We start from the raw sequence: 14,319 nt of genomic DNA on the forward strand, positions 1-14,319 counted from the left end.
GGACGTCATTTTGTCTTCCAAGTGCCTCTAAACTCACATGACAGACACATTCGTTGTACTGCCAAAAAAAAAAAATTAGAAACCTAATAACATTTGAAGTTTTTTGTAATTTATAAAAATTTTGACTTGCGGTAAGAAATCTACTCAAATACGTTGATGTGCTTTTGGTTTTAACCATGGATAAGCAATTTAAAGGCTATTATAAGTCAGTGTTGTGACTCATTTTTAATAACTAGATCTACCATATTCTTTTTTTTTTTTTAGCCATGAAAGCCTTCGAAGAAAAGATACTGTAAGAATAATTATTTTAGGCATCCTGGTGAAGTGATAAATTTTATCCTTTCATAATATATGCTGGGATTTTAAATAACATTTGGTTAAGGACATTGTTCTTTTAGGCATTTTGGAACCATTGCTAAAGATAAACTCCAGAAAGACCTGTAAGCAAGTCTCATACATACATACTCAACCTCATAGCACATGCTGCTATGCCCTGACCTGGTTTTTGTATCTTCTAACTGGAAGAGTGGGAGAACTAGGCTATCCCAAATTTGCCCCTACCTTCTCATGTTTGTTGAATGAGTGTTTATTAATGTAAAAATCCTGCAAGGCTGGGACGCCTGGATGGCACAGTCAGTTAAGTGTCTGCCTTCAGCTTAGGTCATGATCTCAGAGTCCTGGGATTGAGTCCTGGATCAGCTCCTTGCTCAGTGGGGAGCCTGCTTCTCCCTCTGCCTGCAGTTCTTCTTGTTTGTGCTCTCTCTCTCTCGTTCGCTCTGACAAATAAATAAAAATCTTAAAAAAATTTTTTTTTTTTAAATCCTGCAAGGACATTGCTTCAGTACTTTTCATTCATCCTTCCCTTAACTCATTAGAATATGAGACTCCCCTATAGGGTAAAATGATACTTCCAGCTCTCTGCTCAGCAGTTAATAAGAGCAGGAAAACATCTCACTCAAATGAACTTCAGATTTTAGATGGCATTTTATTTAGGCCTGGGAACTAGGAACCTTTATTTTTTGGTGAAAGCAAAAGGAGTTACGTTAGTGCTTCTAATTCCCTAGAAGGAGAGGCAGTAGCTTACTACTATGACTGGCTATGGCAGTTAACCCTGCCTCTCAGGACAGTCCCCACACTGGAGGGCTCAGGCTATTTGCTATAGCCTGTGGGGAAAGTGACCGTGATTTAGGCATTAGACCTCTGGCTGGGACAAGGAGATGGATTTTGTAAATTAAAAGAATTGCTTTGGTTATCCATAAGTCATTTTAACAATGCAGCTTCTGACATCTCTGCCTAACTAACCACATCTTTACATTGTTCAGGCTCTTGTTAAAGTGATATTCCGTAAGAGGGGACCTTCTTAATCCTGTCCAATTCTCTGAGACTTAGATTGTAATATCAAGCGATTCTTTCATGTTAAGGATTTAAAAGCAAGACAGTTTGTGTTATGTTTGAATTTAAAAAGCGGGATGCTTGTACACTCTTCCATTCCTTCATGCTCAGTTTTTATAAAGTATAGAGACTTTATGTGGAAGGTTGAATTTTACGCATGTCATCTAGTGTTGCAGCTGAAGCATTCATTAATTCAACAATCAGATCTAAATTCCTCACCTGCCACATCTCCACTCCCTACAAATGAACAGTCTCTGGTGAATTCATTCTGAATTTCCCTGGAGCTTAGGCTGGCAATCCTTATGAAATTTGTTGCAGCTGCAAAAATGTGCCTAAATATGGACATAAAATCCCTAAATAGACCTCTGAATCAAAGTTAGCCATTTCTTTCCCCTGCTAGGCACCCATAAATGTTTGTTGAACAAGGGACGGACGGCATTAGTCAGTCCCTAAATTTGTATCTGCATTAACACCAAAGGGTTTGAGAAGCTAGTTGAACTTGTTCTGTATTTTATTGAATGGCGTGGTCATTTTGCTATACATACTTGTTTTGTTTTTTTCAAACATTTAGCAGGGATATGAATTTGCTCATGCCTACAGATTGCCTCCCACACATGTGACCATTTAAAAATATATAGGGAGCAACTTAAGGTCACTTTAATCATATTTGGAACAGTGCAATAGCTTTGTAAATTTAAATAAGTTGCTTGTATTTGAAACTAATAGTGTCAAAGGTAAAGGTAAGTCAATAGATTATGTTTCTATCCTGGAGAGATAGAAATTAATCCATTTAATAATGTGCACAGATATATTATTTCTTTAAAAATACATATGAGTGTAAAAATTATTGAAGAATGAAGAAACTTGCAAAAAATTTCAAAATCTTGTCCAGAAGGAAAGGGTATAATGGATCAGTCCATAGTAAGTTTAAAACTGTACTCAAATGAACAGAGAAATAAAACTTGACTAAAAACTGACTAATCAGATTCTTGCAGTTTTTTTTCTGTATCCTGATTTTATGAGAGGCATGTATATCCTCCTCCCTCCAAAAAAATCTAACAGTTGAAGATATTAAAATATATTTCATTGCATGTTCAGATATTCTGGGGTCCAAATATATTCGGCCCAGTCCATAAATAACATATATTCATTTAATCTTTGATTAGCAAATGTGTTCGAGTAACCAAATGAAACTGAAATTTTACTGCTGGTGTGTTCATTGCCTTTACAGGCAGGTAAAAACACATTGTTTTTCCACAGCTGGGATAAGAAAACCATGGAACAACATATACTTAATGGAAGCTAGTTTTGCCATGCACACCAAGTTTCACATTTTTTAAAAAGAACTCTGTGCGTCCACACTTTTGATCCAGTTCAGCACAGCCCTAAAATATGAATCAGAGGAAAGCTGTGGATATCAGCTTGTGTTGGTCATGCTCTAGCTGTTCTTGAAAAGATTCTTCCCCCACCCTCAAAAAAAAAGGGAGAAAAGAAAACGAAAAATGAGGAAAAAACTTGTTTCTAAATGTTCAAGGAAATGTGCCAGTGAGAAATATTTTAGGTAGTTTGTAAATGAAGTCAGAGACAGAATTATAAGTAGAAAGGCCTTTTTGTCTTCACTGAAGCTGGCCTATATTCATGTATTTGGAGATGATTCCCTACACGATCAGAGATTTAGAATTTTTTGGAATTTTTTTAAGTGCGGTGAAATGAATGTAATTGACTATAAACATCTCAATACAGAAGGGTATCTGTTCTCAAAGTGACTAAGTTCCCTTCCTTTCCCTGGAACGTCCATGAGTTGAGGATCACCTGATTTGCATCCATGAACAATGTTATTCCTTGGTTTCTTACTTGCTTGGAAGGCATTTTCATAACAAAATACTGGGGTAGTAAAAGTAGTAAGTAGGAGTCTCCATGCAAGAGAAACTGGAGTTTCCTAACATGCACATGATTTAAAAAAATAATACGAAGAAGATGCCTTGAGATGCTGGCAGTTTCAACATTTGGAGCAAAAGAGTTCATATGTATATTTACATCCTAATTGCTCAGTTTTACCTTACAAGCTTCAATTTAGGAAAATATACAGTACTTTTGCATATAATGGTACCTTGTGAGCCCCTGAGTCAAGTAGAGAGGATTTAAATACAAAAAAAGGAAAACAGCCATTAAAAGCACTTACATTGTATGTGGAGTAAATAGTACAAAATGATTATTTCCCCGGAAGACCAGGATCAGAAACATGCCTATGAAGACCCAAGATTCCTACAGTGCTTAGGGATGAATCTGTCAAAGAAGGATGCCTAATTGGATGAAGGTAGGTTTTTCTTTGCCGCGGGTGAAGCTCTAAAGAGAGATCACTGTCTTGTTTTAAAAGTGAAGTCAAGTTGTCTTCTGAAGCTGTGTTCAGGTGCACCCCACTTGAGAGGGATTCTTTGGATTTAAGTTTAGATTTTTCAAGGTCTAGAAATTCAGGACACTGAGAGAAAGAGAAGAAAAACATGTTTTTTATAATTCATTTGGACAGATTTCTAAAATTATATTCACAAAATCTAAATACATTTAACTTCCTCATTAATCTATATTTGGCTAGTGATAGTGACTAAGCTTTCCCTACCAAAGATGGGTCAAGACATTGGAGGTTGGGCATCAGTTTGTCCTAAACAACCATTCTAAGAACTTTTACTCTGAAGCCAGATCAGATTCTTCTTAAAAAAAAAAAAAAAAAAAAAAGTGTACACACACACATATTATTTAACATTGAGTTTTCCAGATGAGTTTTAATTCAATAAATCAATTTTAATTCAAAATTCGAGACAACTGGAATCAGAAACATGAGTCATTTGGTGACTAAACAGTGTAAGGAGGACAGAAAAAAAATGAAATATCACTCATCCTTGTGATGAGGGAACAGAAGGCTGGCTGAGGACAAAACAAAAGTTGACACCCTCCAACATTTCCCCCACCCCCATGCCTGGGGGTGCAACATTCTTTAGGAATCTCCCAATTATCTTAATGTTAATACCTTGCTAGAGGGAAAAACCTCGACAATGACAAGGCCTCGAGGCATCCAGTATCTTATAGGTCCTCTTAAGCATATGGAAGTTCTATGGAAATCTCCCTTTTTCCTTACCTCCCCCAATCCCATCCTACATAATCTTCAACCCCTCACATCCTGGGGCAGCAGCTTTCTCTGCCCATGGGTCCTGTCCCCATGCCCTAATAAACCACTATTTTGCACCAAAGATGTCTCAAGAATTCTTTCTTGGTCATGGACTCTGAACTCCACCCCACCCCTCACTTATATTCTAAAACTTTTATATTCTAAAACCTCACCTATATTCTAAAACTTCATCATTTGGCATGTCTTTACATTTGGACTCTGAGCTTCGGTGTAAAATTGGTGAGTACTTTCTCTCTTCTTCCTTTAGTCTCATTTCAGGGGCTTTTCAAGGAGTGCGGTCTTACTAGAACACTTTCATGTCCACTGCTCAGGTTGCATTCCTCTAGCCTGTGGCTACTCTATGGGGAGGAGAATGTCTGCCTTTTGGCTGGAAGTTAGTACCCTGGCCAGAATGGTAATAAGACCCAGAAACTTGATGCCCTCTCTCTATTCTTGTTCTTATATAATGTTGTCTGTCTTGGGCATAGGACAGTCATCTAAGTCATCAGGATGGCTGCCAATCTTAAGACCCCCATGTGAGGTTTCCTCCTGATTGGTCTAATGTAATCCCCTCCACATCCCTGGTCTAGCACTTCTGGCTGCAGGACCTTCACAGGGAGCTGGCCGAAACCAGTACCTGGTTGAATTAAAATCCAGCCGGAGATGTTTCCTAGGGAAGTTGGCTGTGAGGACCACATGAGTTGGAATGTTGCTTAGACCATAATGGATTTCAGTCTTTACTGTTTCTTGTCTGTGTCCTCTACTAACTACTTAGAACTACAAAATTGGGTGATTTCCTCTTGTAAAAATTTTCTAGTATTTTTCATGGGTTAAAATGGCAAAACAGTATACAACCTTCAGGACAGACGATGGCATGGCACAGCACGGTATTTTAGTCCATTCACCAGGCACCCATTGACAGCCTGGGATGTGATGGGATAGGGGAGTCATGGTGGCACCCCTCCAGGGCCTTTTAAGGCAGGAATGCCTTCCCAGGGGAAGCCAGGATCGTGATCAATAGTGATGTCTCATTTGAGGGACACCTCCAGTCGCTTTTGACACATGGGAACTCTGACATATCCTGTGTGGAATGCCACCCAGGAGTCAGGGAGGATTTGGTAATGGACCTTCTTTTCTGGGAGCGTGGCCTCAGTAGGCTTCTTCAGTTCCCAAGGACTCTAGCTTGGAGTGCCTTTTAACCCAGTGGAAGCAAATTGCATTGCAAAACTTAGGAAAGGACTGAGCTCCTGTAACACTGCATGGCCTCAGTGGGATCTATCAGAGCTCCTCTGCAAGAAACAGGGCAAATGGACCCAGGATACCTTCATTGCTCATACCTGGGCCTTCATTGCTCTACACCTGGACCCCCACCTAAGGGTCTTTCGCAGAATGTGTTTGCCCAAATGGGTCAGTTAGTAAACCCCCTCCTAACATATTTGGATGTTACCTAACTAAGCTGCCTCCTGGTAAACCCAGTTTGCTGGAGGATACGCAGGCCATCCCTAGCAAAGGGGACTCTGACTTTCTCTCTCTCTCTCTCTCTCTCTGTCCCTCCTAATATATGTAGGGGCTTCTCCCTCCCTCATTTCCCGTGTTCACAGCTATAACTGCAGCCAGCTGTGGTTCATCTAACTCGGGACAGGGACTTTAAGGAATATTCCCAAGCAGCTGCCAAAACTCCCTTTGTTTCAGGGCAATTCCCTGTCTTCTCTGGCCCGACGTGAACTGCTTAACTCCCAAACCCCCTTGTGGGTGGAAAAACATGGCGTCTCCTCTGTTGCAGCTGATGAGGTCTAAAACCGGGAACCCTTTCTCTGCCTTCTGGCAGCATTTGTCTCTTCTGTCTCCCCCTTCTCCTGTTTCTGCCACCTTGGGTGGGCCTGTATAACTGGCCTGCATATCATCCTCGGTGCCTCCCGCACCATGGCTCCTTCTCCTGTCACTGCCAAAGAGCGAGAAGAGCACCCCCTGCACCTGACACCTCCCACTCCACAGATTTCTCCACCCATGTCTCAGGTAAAAACTGAAAATGGGATGGGCCCAGATGGAACATAAGTCAGTAATTAAACTAATTTAAGTTTATTGTTTTAATTAAGATAGACATGTCTTTTAAGTTACCAGCAGTAAATGTGAAACTTTTGTTCCACTGAGGTTTACTGAAGGTCAAATAAGTTCATGTTATTTCTGTTGAAATTTGTTAGCAAAGTGATGACTAAACTGATGGTTAATTGACTCAGTTTTCATGGGTAATTGTTAATATAATATAGCTTTCAAAGTCTTTGGTAACCTGAAACTAATGTTTTGCTGGGATGATAATTGGAATTAAATTTGTTGGACATCTAGGTCTTTCAAATAAGATAAAATGTTAAGTCATTAATTACTGGACATAGGTTTGTGCTTTTGACTTCTTACTGCAAAGAATATTTAAATCTGTTGGTAAGCATGTTTTGTGCTTAACTGATTCACACATAGCCATCTAAAGAATTCTGTTGTAACAGTTCACAATTAGTTAATACTTAACTGATTAGAGACTAAGGTGTTTCTAAGAATGCAAAATTCTGGGGCGCCTGGGTGGCTCAGTGGTTTAAGCCGCTGCCTTCGGCTCAGGTCATGATCTCAGGGTCCTGGGATCGAGTCCCGCATCGGGCTCTCTGCTCGGCAGGGAGCCTGCTTCCCCTCCTCTCTCTCTGCCTGCCTCTCTGTCTACTTGTGATCTCTCTCTGTCCAATAAATAAATAAAATCTTTAAAAAAAAAAAAAAAAAAAAAAAGAATGCAAAATTCTGCTAACTGTAACTAAGACTGATGGAAATAAAGGAAACAACTCTGTATGTGGAAAAGTAGGAGATACCCTAAGAAATGCATTTTGAAGATAAAAGGTAATTTTGTTCTAAATGAGATACTTCTTTAGAAAGAAATGGCTTGGGACAAAACCTGAACACAAAGTAAAGTTGTAGAAGATTTGTGAAGGGAAATCTTCAGAAAAAGAATTTTAGGTGTGGTCAGGATGGACTAAGATTGAAATAAATGGATATTAAACTACACTGGTATAAGATTGAAAGTCTGCTTTCTCTTTGTTCAAAAAGACACAGTTTTCTTAGACTAATTGATCTGCTGTTGTGAAAATGTAAATAGTTTACTCTTTGCCTGCCCAGAAAAACCGTTCTCCAGATTTTGCCCGTGTCAGATCTTTAGCATCCCTAATCCTATACAGGCACTGCTTTAAAAGGGTTTTAACAAACTTCCCCAGGATTTAAATACTGAACAAAGTCCTGACTAATTAGACTTGCTTGCTTGGTGAGTTACATTCTGGTTCTGGCTGTTGAAGTGTTATGTGTCAATGGGTTGCAGGATAACTGAGTTTCCTTGTCTACAGTATTATAGTGAGCTCTTGAATCAGATCATTAACAATGTCCATTTCTGAGTTTTTTTTGTCATTTAGAATTGTTCTAATTCTCTTGTAAAATGAGTTTTCTCTTCAAGGAGGTTCCTATAAAGGACTTTCAGGACTAATACAGGTATTCAGTATATTGAAAATCCTAAAACTGAAATGGCTAAGAATTTCCAAAACTAACTAAAGCTTCATTCAAACTAAACCAGAATTAGTAACATGGGACTAAATGAACTAAAAGATTATAGTGTTGTATCTCTTATTTTAGACATTGCTGGTTCTCTACTGTTTGCTCTTCCATACTAAGTAAAATTTTATTTATCTGTGACTTACAGAAATGTAAAAATACTCATTTGTAAACAAATCAAAGCATTCAACTTTTCTATCTGAACCCTCTGAAACTCAAAAGGTCTCTGTAAATATTCTTTTTTCCATGGCAATCAGTCCTTTGCCTAAGTTCAATAAGAATCTGTTCTTCTTGTAACAGGACATTATTGGAAACATGGGTTATTTTACCAAGGCTTTGACTGGAATGTCATATTTGAGAAAGACATGCATAGACTCAGATATGACTAGACAGCTTAAAGGAACTAAAGTTGACTTTATGAAATCTGGAGCCACAACGCCCCTTGAACTGTTGGCCTGATACCTTGCTTACAGAGTTCCCAGCAACCTCACCAAGTGAGTAAAGAATGTCACTTCCTGGCAAGTGCAGGAACCTCAAGATACTTTGGGGACCTCAGGAGGAGGAATTTGCCCAAATCTACAGGTATTGCAGGCATGTCTGATGGCAGGTACATGGCTTTGCTTCTGACCTGGAGATGCTACTAAAAGTTTAACCTACAGATTCCTTACAAGAAGTTCCAGCAAAGCAGATTCTAAAAGATCTATATGATCACTCACTGTTCTTGCTGAGCTTATGTAAATAATTAGGCCAAGTCTGTTAAAACTGGACTTGTTTTTCAAATAAGTTCATCCTGATTTGGCTATCTCTGGAAATGAGGGTTATTTTAGAGAGAAAAATTATGTTTTAATAACACCTTTGTGGATGTTAAATTCTAGATTTATTTGTCTTTAAATGTTTGTTGTTTACCTAAGTTAGACAACTTGAGGTAAACTTCAGAGAAGTTGCACAATAGCTCATTTAGATGATCTTCTTGCTTTTTATTCTGTGGGGATAATAACAGGACCCCATGGCACATGATTAAACAACTGAAAAATGGGACTGATTCCCCAACAATTGTATAACTTAACTATCACCTTGACCAATTCTGTGTGACTAGGATAATGAAATCATTCCCTAAAAGCCAGAGCATACCCCACTCCATAGGGTTGACTATGGACTTGTGGAGATCATGGATGACTCTACTTCCTTTATGATTGGACTGGATGATGCACTTGGGGATACCCTTATCTTCTGAGAGAAGGACTCCTACTTGCCAGTGATCCTTTTTAATTAGGATATTGTTAAGGCTGGACTACTCAAAGGGCTTAATTGTTTCACCCCTTAGTCATATTTATCCTAGAAGCCACCCCTACTGAGGTACAGTTGCAAACAAAGGCTTTAGCAAAGCATAGAACAGCCCTCCTCTAAAAGTAGCCTCAAAGCTCACTATGGGACAGTCCCTGACTGTAATGACTTCACATCAGGTCCAAAATGTCTTAGAAACCAAAGGCCACCAATGGATGATGGAGGCCAACTTACTAAATACTGGGCTACACTTACAGATATGCCAGAAATAATACTTGAATCTTGTCAAACTTTAAACCTAGTTTCCTGTATGCCTGAACCTGATCACTGTACTTCTTTCTCTGTAAGGCATAAATGTTCAGAGGTTATTGATCTTGCTTACTCTTTAGTGGACCAGATGTATTTGTATTAAATACAAATGTATCTGTACTAAAAATGCAAATAACAGTTGCTTTAAACATGTTCCCAAATAATAGTACTCTGGGCTATTGACTAGATTGCTACAGACTGGGTAAGACAACCTGGCATCAGATGGCCAGCTCCAAATGGAACCCACTGGATATGTGGAACTAACCTGTGGCCCTGGCTTCCTCCAGGGTGGATAATTTGCTGAACCTTAGAATTTGCCTGGATTCATGGAAGCATTACTAAAACCATCACCATTCCAGCTAATCTCCCCAATTTAAACAATGGTGGACACGGTTTGTGTTACACTGGTATGACCATCTAGCATCCATCTTGTTCCTCTTTGAGACTGGAGGATGTTTGGCACATGAAAGCTCTTACCTAAATGACCCTCAAAGTAGCATTTCTCTATTAAAATGCTATGGCAATACAAATGTGAAGCAGCTTTACAAAATAGAATGGCATTGGATGTTTTAACTGCTACACAAGGTAGAAGTTGTACAACCACAAAAACAAAATGCTCTGTATATGTTCCAGATTATCACAAAATATTTCTGGGTTCTGACATACTCAAGTTGGCCCTTTAAACAGTCCCGCTCTCCTTTAATGATTAAACTCCTGGACTGGTAAAGGGTTTTTTGTCAACTAGCAAACTTAATCTGAGCTTCATTCTCTTTTTGTTACACTAATCATGTTTTGCTGTTTTTCTCCCATGTCTCCCCACCTGGTGTCGACTCCTTTGCTGCCATAACTTCCACAGATGATCCTTTCCACTTGGGAAGATCACTTGAGCAGTCTCCCCTGGATTCAGCTGCCTCTATCTTTTGGAACTCCCCTACACATTCCCCAACTGACCAGTGTTGACCCCAGTAAGTAGGGACAACTCTATGCCCCTGTTCAGCAGGAAGATGTTACAGAAGATGAGACCATCCATCTTAAACAACCTTAAAGATTTAAAGGTCAAAAGTGGGGGGGGTGATGATGAGGGAACAGAAGGCTGGCTGAGAACAAAGCAAAAGCTGACACCCTGAAACCTTTCCCCACTCCCACTCCTGGGTGGGACATATGTGACATTCTTTAAGAATCTACCAACTATCTTAATGTTAATATCTTGCTAGAGGGAAAAACCTTGACAATGACAAGGCCTCAAGGCATCCAGTATTTTATAGGTCCTCTTTAGCATATGAAAGTTCTTTTGGAACCTCCCTTTTTCCTTACCTCCCCCAATCCCATCCTCCATAACTTGCCACCCCTCACATCCTGGGTCAGCTCTTTCTGCCCATGGGTCCTGTCCCCATGCTCTAATAAACCACTCTTTTGCACCAAAGATGTCTCAAGAATTCTTTCTTGGTCATGGGCTCTGGACTCCAACCCACTGAACCTCACCTATATTCTAAAACTTCATCATTTGGTCAGAAACTATTACCTAAATCCACTGAAAACAAAGTACATGGTTTTACAAGATCTAAGACATTCAAAACTACTTAGAGAAATTAAATTTCTACTTCATATTTCAGAAAGATTGCAGTTTTCCTTCTGCACATTTCCCTGTTATTAATGTAGTTTCATTTCCCAGAACATATTGCACTAAATTTCTAAACTTCTAAAAAAGTTTTACAAGATTGTTTAGGAAATCCTTGCTCTTGGGTCCACCTTTCTTAGGTGCAATTTGGCTATTGGGCTTAAGTAATAAAGAATAATTTCCTAAGTGGAATTCCAAGGGAGTTAGACTTTTCATATTAACATAATTCAAAGACCTTAGAGTTCTTCAGAGACAAGATAAAGGACATGTTAATATTCCTCTTACCATGATGGAGATGAGAAAAGTTTAGAGATCTCTGGGTATGTGTGGGGCACAAATGAGATTACCAGTCTATTGGCCAACCTGAGGTCTTTGGACAGCTGCTGTTTCTCCTCCCCCTCCTCCCAGACACCCTGCGCAAGAGTGCCTCTTGTCACCAGAGCAAATGACAGACCTTTCTCTGAAGTGCTTTTTGGACCCAGGGCTATTGGCTTTGAAAACTCTACCACATATAAACTTAAGCAGATTGATTCTTGAAAAGAATTTTTTTCTTAGAAAAAAATTGCCAATGTTTTAAGAAAAAATTCCTCTAGGTCCACTGTTCTCAAATTTGAAATGAACATGATGATTAGTGGGGAGCTGGTTTAAATGCAGATTACAGGGGCTATTCCCAGCAATTTTAATAGAGCAGAAACAGACGGGGATGAGAAACCTCATTTCCCATAGCACCCTGGATGATTCTGATTCAGGCGGTCCCCAGAGAGAGAGATTCCTGGTTGTACACTATCTACACTCACTTGTGAGGAAGGACTGAAACTTCTGTCCGTCTTGATGGATGCTACAGGATGGCTGGTTCTCATCAGGCGGATGAGGGGCCTCTGGTACTCTGCTCCAGCGGTTACCATGCTGTAGGCTGGGGGGACCACGGTGGTTTGTTTTTGCAACAATTGTAAGATGGTCTGGATGTCGGCAGTCATTTGGGATTCAAGTCTGCGGGACAGACACAAATGGGGGAAGACAATCCGAAAACAGTCCAGGAACGCAAAGCATTTGAGAAAATTTCAGCACCACCAAGTAGAACTACGGCCCTGCTGTAAATAAGGACCACAGGAGAGGGAGCACGGAGATTCTCTCCCGGATGATTGATGCTCATGTTCTGAGTCCTACTAATGGTTCTGATAAACACGGTTGCTTTCCCGCACCTACAATAAGATCTTCACAGAAAAGAAGCTCAGTCAAAATAGACGACATTTTTACTAACCTTTACTAACTTCAAATGTAAAACACATTGAGACTATTTTAAATCAGTAATCTGTTTTTTAATCAGGCTTTGCTGTTTCTTGTAAGCATTTTATTTATTCTTTAAAAATGGATTTGGTAGCACAGTTCTTTCAGGGCTGTAGAAGTCAAGGAATTTCTTAGGTGTTTCAAATTTACATTACATTTATTTTACCTTGCATCTCTCCTATTCATAGGATTGCATGTTATTCCTTTAGTGCTGTTAGATTTTTATCATTAAGTGCTGTTAGATGCTAAATACCTTTTCCATTCCTTTCTCATTTATGATTCCAGGACTTCTGTATTTAAGAAATGGACGAAATGTCCAAGTTCATTTGCTTCTCTGACCCATCTGGCTTGCAAAATGCCAGTCTGATGATTTCTCCCCGCCAGATCTCACAAAGAGCCAACTGGTCTGTTAATTTCATTCTCATTTTAAAGTAAAATTCAAAGGAAAATAGCAAAATACAATAGGACTAACTTCCCCCTCTTTTTTTTTTTGCATGTGTTAACAGCGTTTAAAAAAAGGGAATTTTGTGGGCATAAGAACAGAAAATTAGGACCATATGCCTCTTTAGAAAACTTTAACTCTTCACTTCTTTGCACTATTTTGTTTCCAAATGAAAACTGTAAGGAGAAGGTAAATCTCATTAATGTTAAAATCACCAAAATGTTAAAATCACAGACCTTAGAATCTGCATTTTAACAAGATCCCCAGGTGATTCCAAAGAACATTAAAGTTTGAGAAGCTCTGTTTTAGAACCAAGTGTTAATGATTTCCCTAAAAACGTGTATCTGTAGGTAATATATAAGAACCCTTCTTATGTAGACCTTTAACCCAACATATAGTTTAATTGGTCATTAAAGCAGAAAAGCAGCAGTAGTGAAAATGACTCAAGATAGACCATCAATTATCTGTTTTTTTGCATTGTGTACTTAATTTGAGTATTTGAATGAACAAAATGGGGTTGTGATTCACAGGTCTATATTTGAACAGAATGTGGACACTAAATAGGACAGGCCCAACTCTAGGAAATGTCCCAGGATTCTCACTCTGCAAAGTCCAAATCTGAATTGAGTTGTCCTCTTCAAACTTGTTCTCTATACTTTTGCCTTCTGGAGTAAAGTGGAAGAAAGATGATGTTGGAGATCTCAGTGCTGTAAACATGTAATGTGTTGGAATTTAAATCCAAGAGAGGCTAAGTGGAGTTAGGACAGAAAATATTTGTGAAAAAATTGGAGATAAACAGAAGTAAGTCAAAGTGAGAAATATGTCAAGGGACATACAGATGCTGGGATGATGTCAAAAGAGATGTCAAGAGAGATTTAATTGCACTTTTGAAAGGAAAATTTTCATACAATAATAATAACTAATATAATCAAATAACAATAATAATTATTATTACTAATGGGCAATTGCAAATTATACAGTCTTAGATGTGTCTGTCCTTAGGAGTTTACACTTAACAGTCCTAGGACATATTGAAAACATATGTTTTCAGTAATCTTTCACTTATCCTGGCAACAATGATTGGTACCGCTGACAAGGCAACAAAGGGGTCCTAAAATCTGAATTTTAGTCCTGAAGAAAGGACTAAAGGAAGAACATGTAAAGTAGAAGGAACACCAATAACAGAAGTAAAGTTCATTGCCTGCCAGATTTTACCTAACTGCTACTATAACTGTTTACATCTTGAGC

General features: G+C 38.9%; 1 protein-coding gene across 2 annotated transcripts in view; it reads right to left on the reverse strand.

Annotated features, from left to right (window-relative positions):
- Positions 1-761: 761 nt before the first annotated feature.
- KCNH7 (potassium voltage-gated channel subfamily H member 7) overlaps positions 762-14,319 on the reverse strand; it is a 496,127-nt gene continuing 482,569 nt past the window's right edge. For both annotated transcript variants that reach the window (XM_046018072.1, XM_046018071.1), the window contains exons 15-16: positions 12,140-12,332; positions 762-3,871 (exon numbers count right to left, since the gene is read on the reverse strand). In XM_046018072.1, the coding sequence (XP_045874028.1) occupies positions 3,605-3,871; positions 12,140-12,332 (460 nt within the window). In that variant the 3' untranslated portion in view covers positions 762-3,604. The remainder of the gene's footprint in view (positions 3,872-12,139; positions 12,333-14,319) is intronic.

The sequence above is a fragment of the Meles meles genome, chromosome 9 (genome assembly GCF_922984935.1).
Source record: "Meles meles chromosome 9, mMelMel3.1 paternal haplotype, whole genome shotgun sequence".
Classification (NCBI taxonomy): domain Eukaryota; kingdom Metazoa; phylum Chordata; class Mammalia; order Carnivora; family Mustelidae; genus Meles; species Meles meles.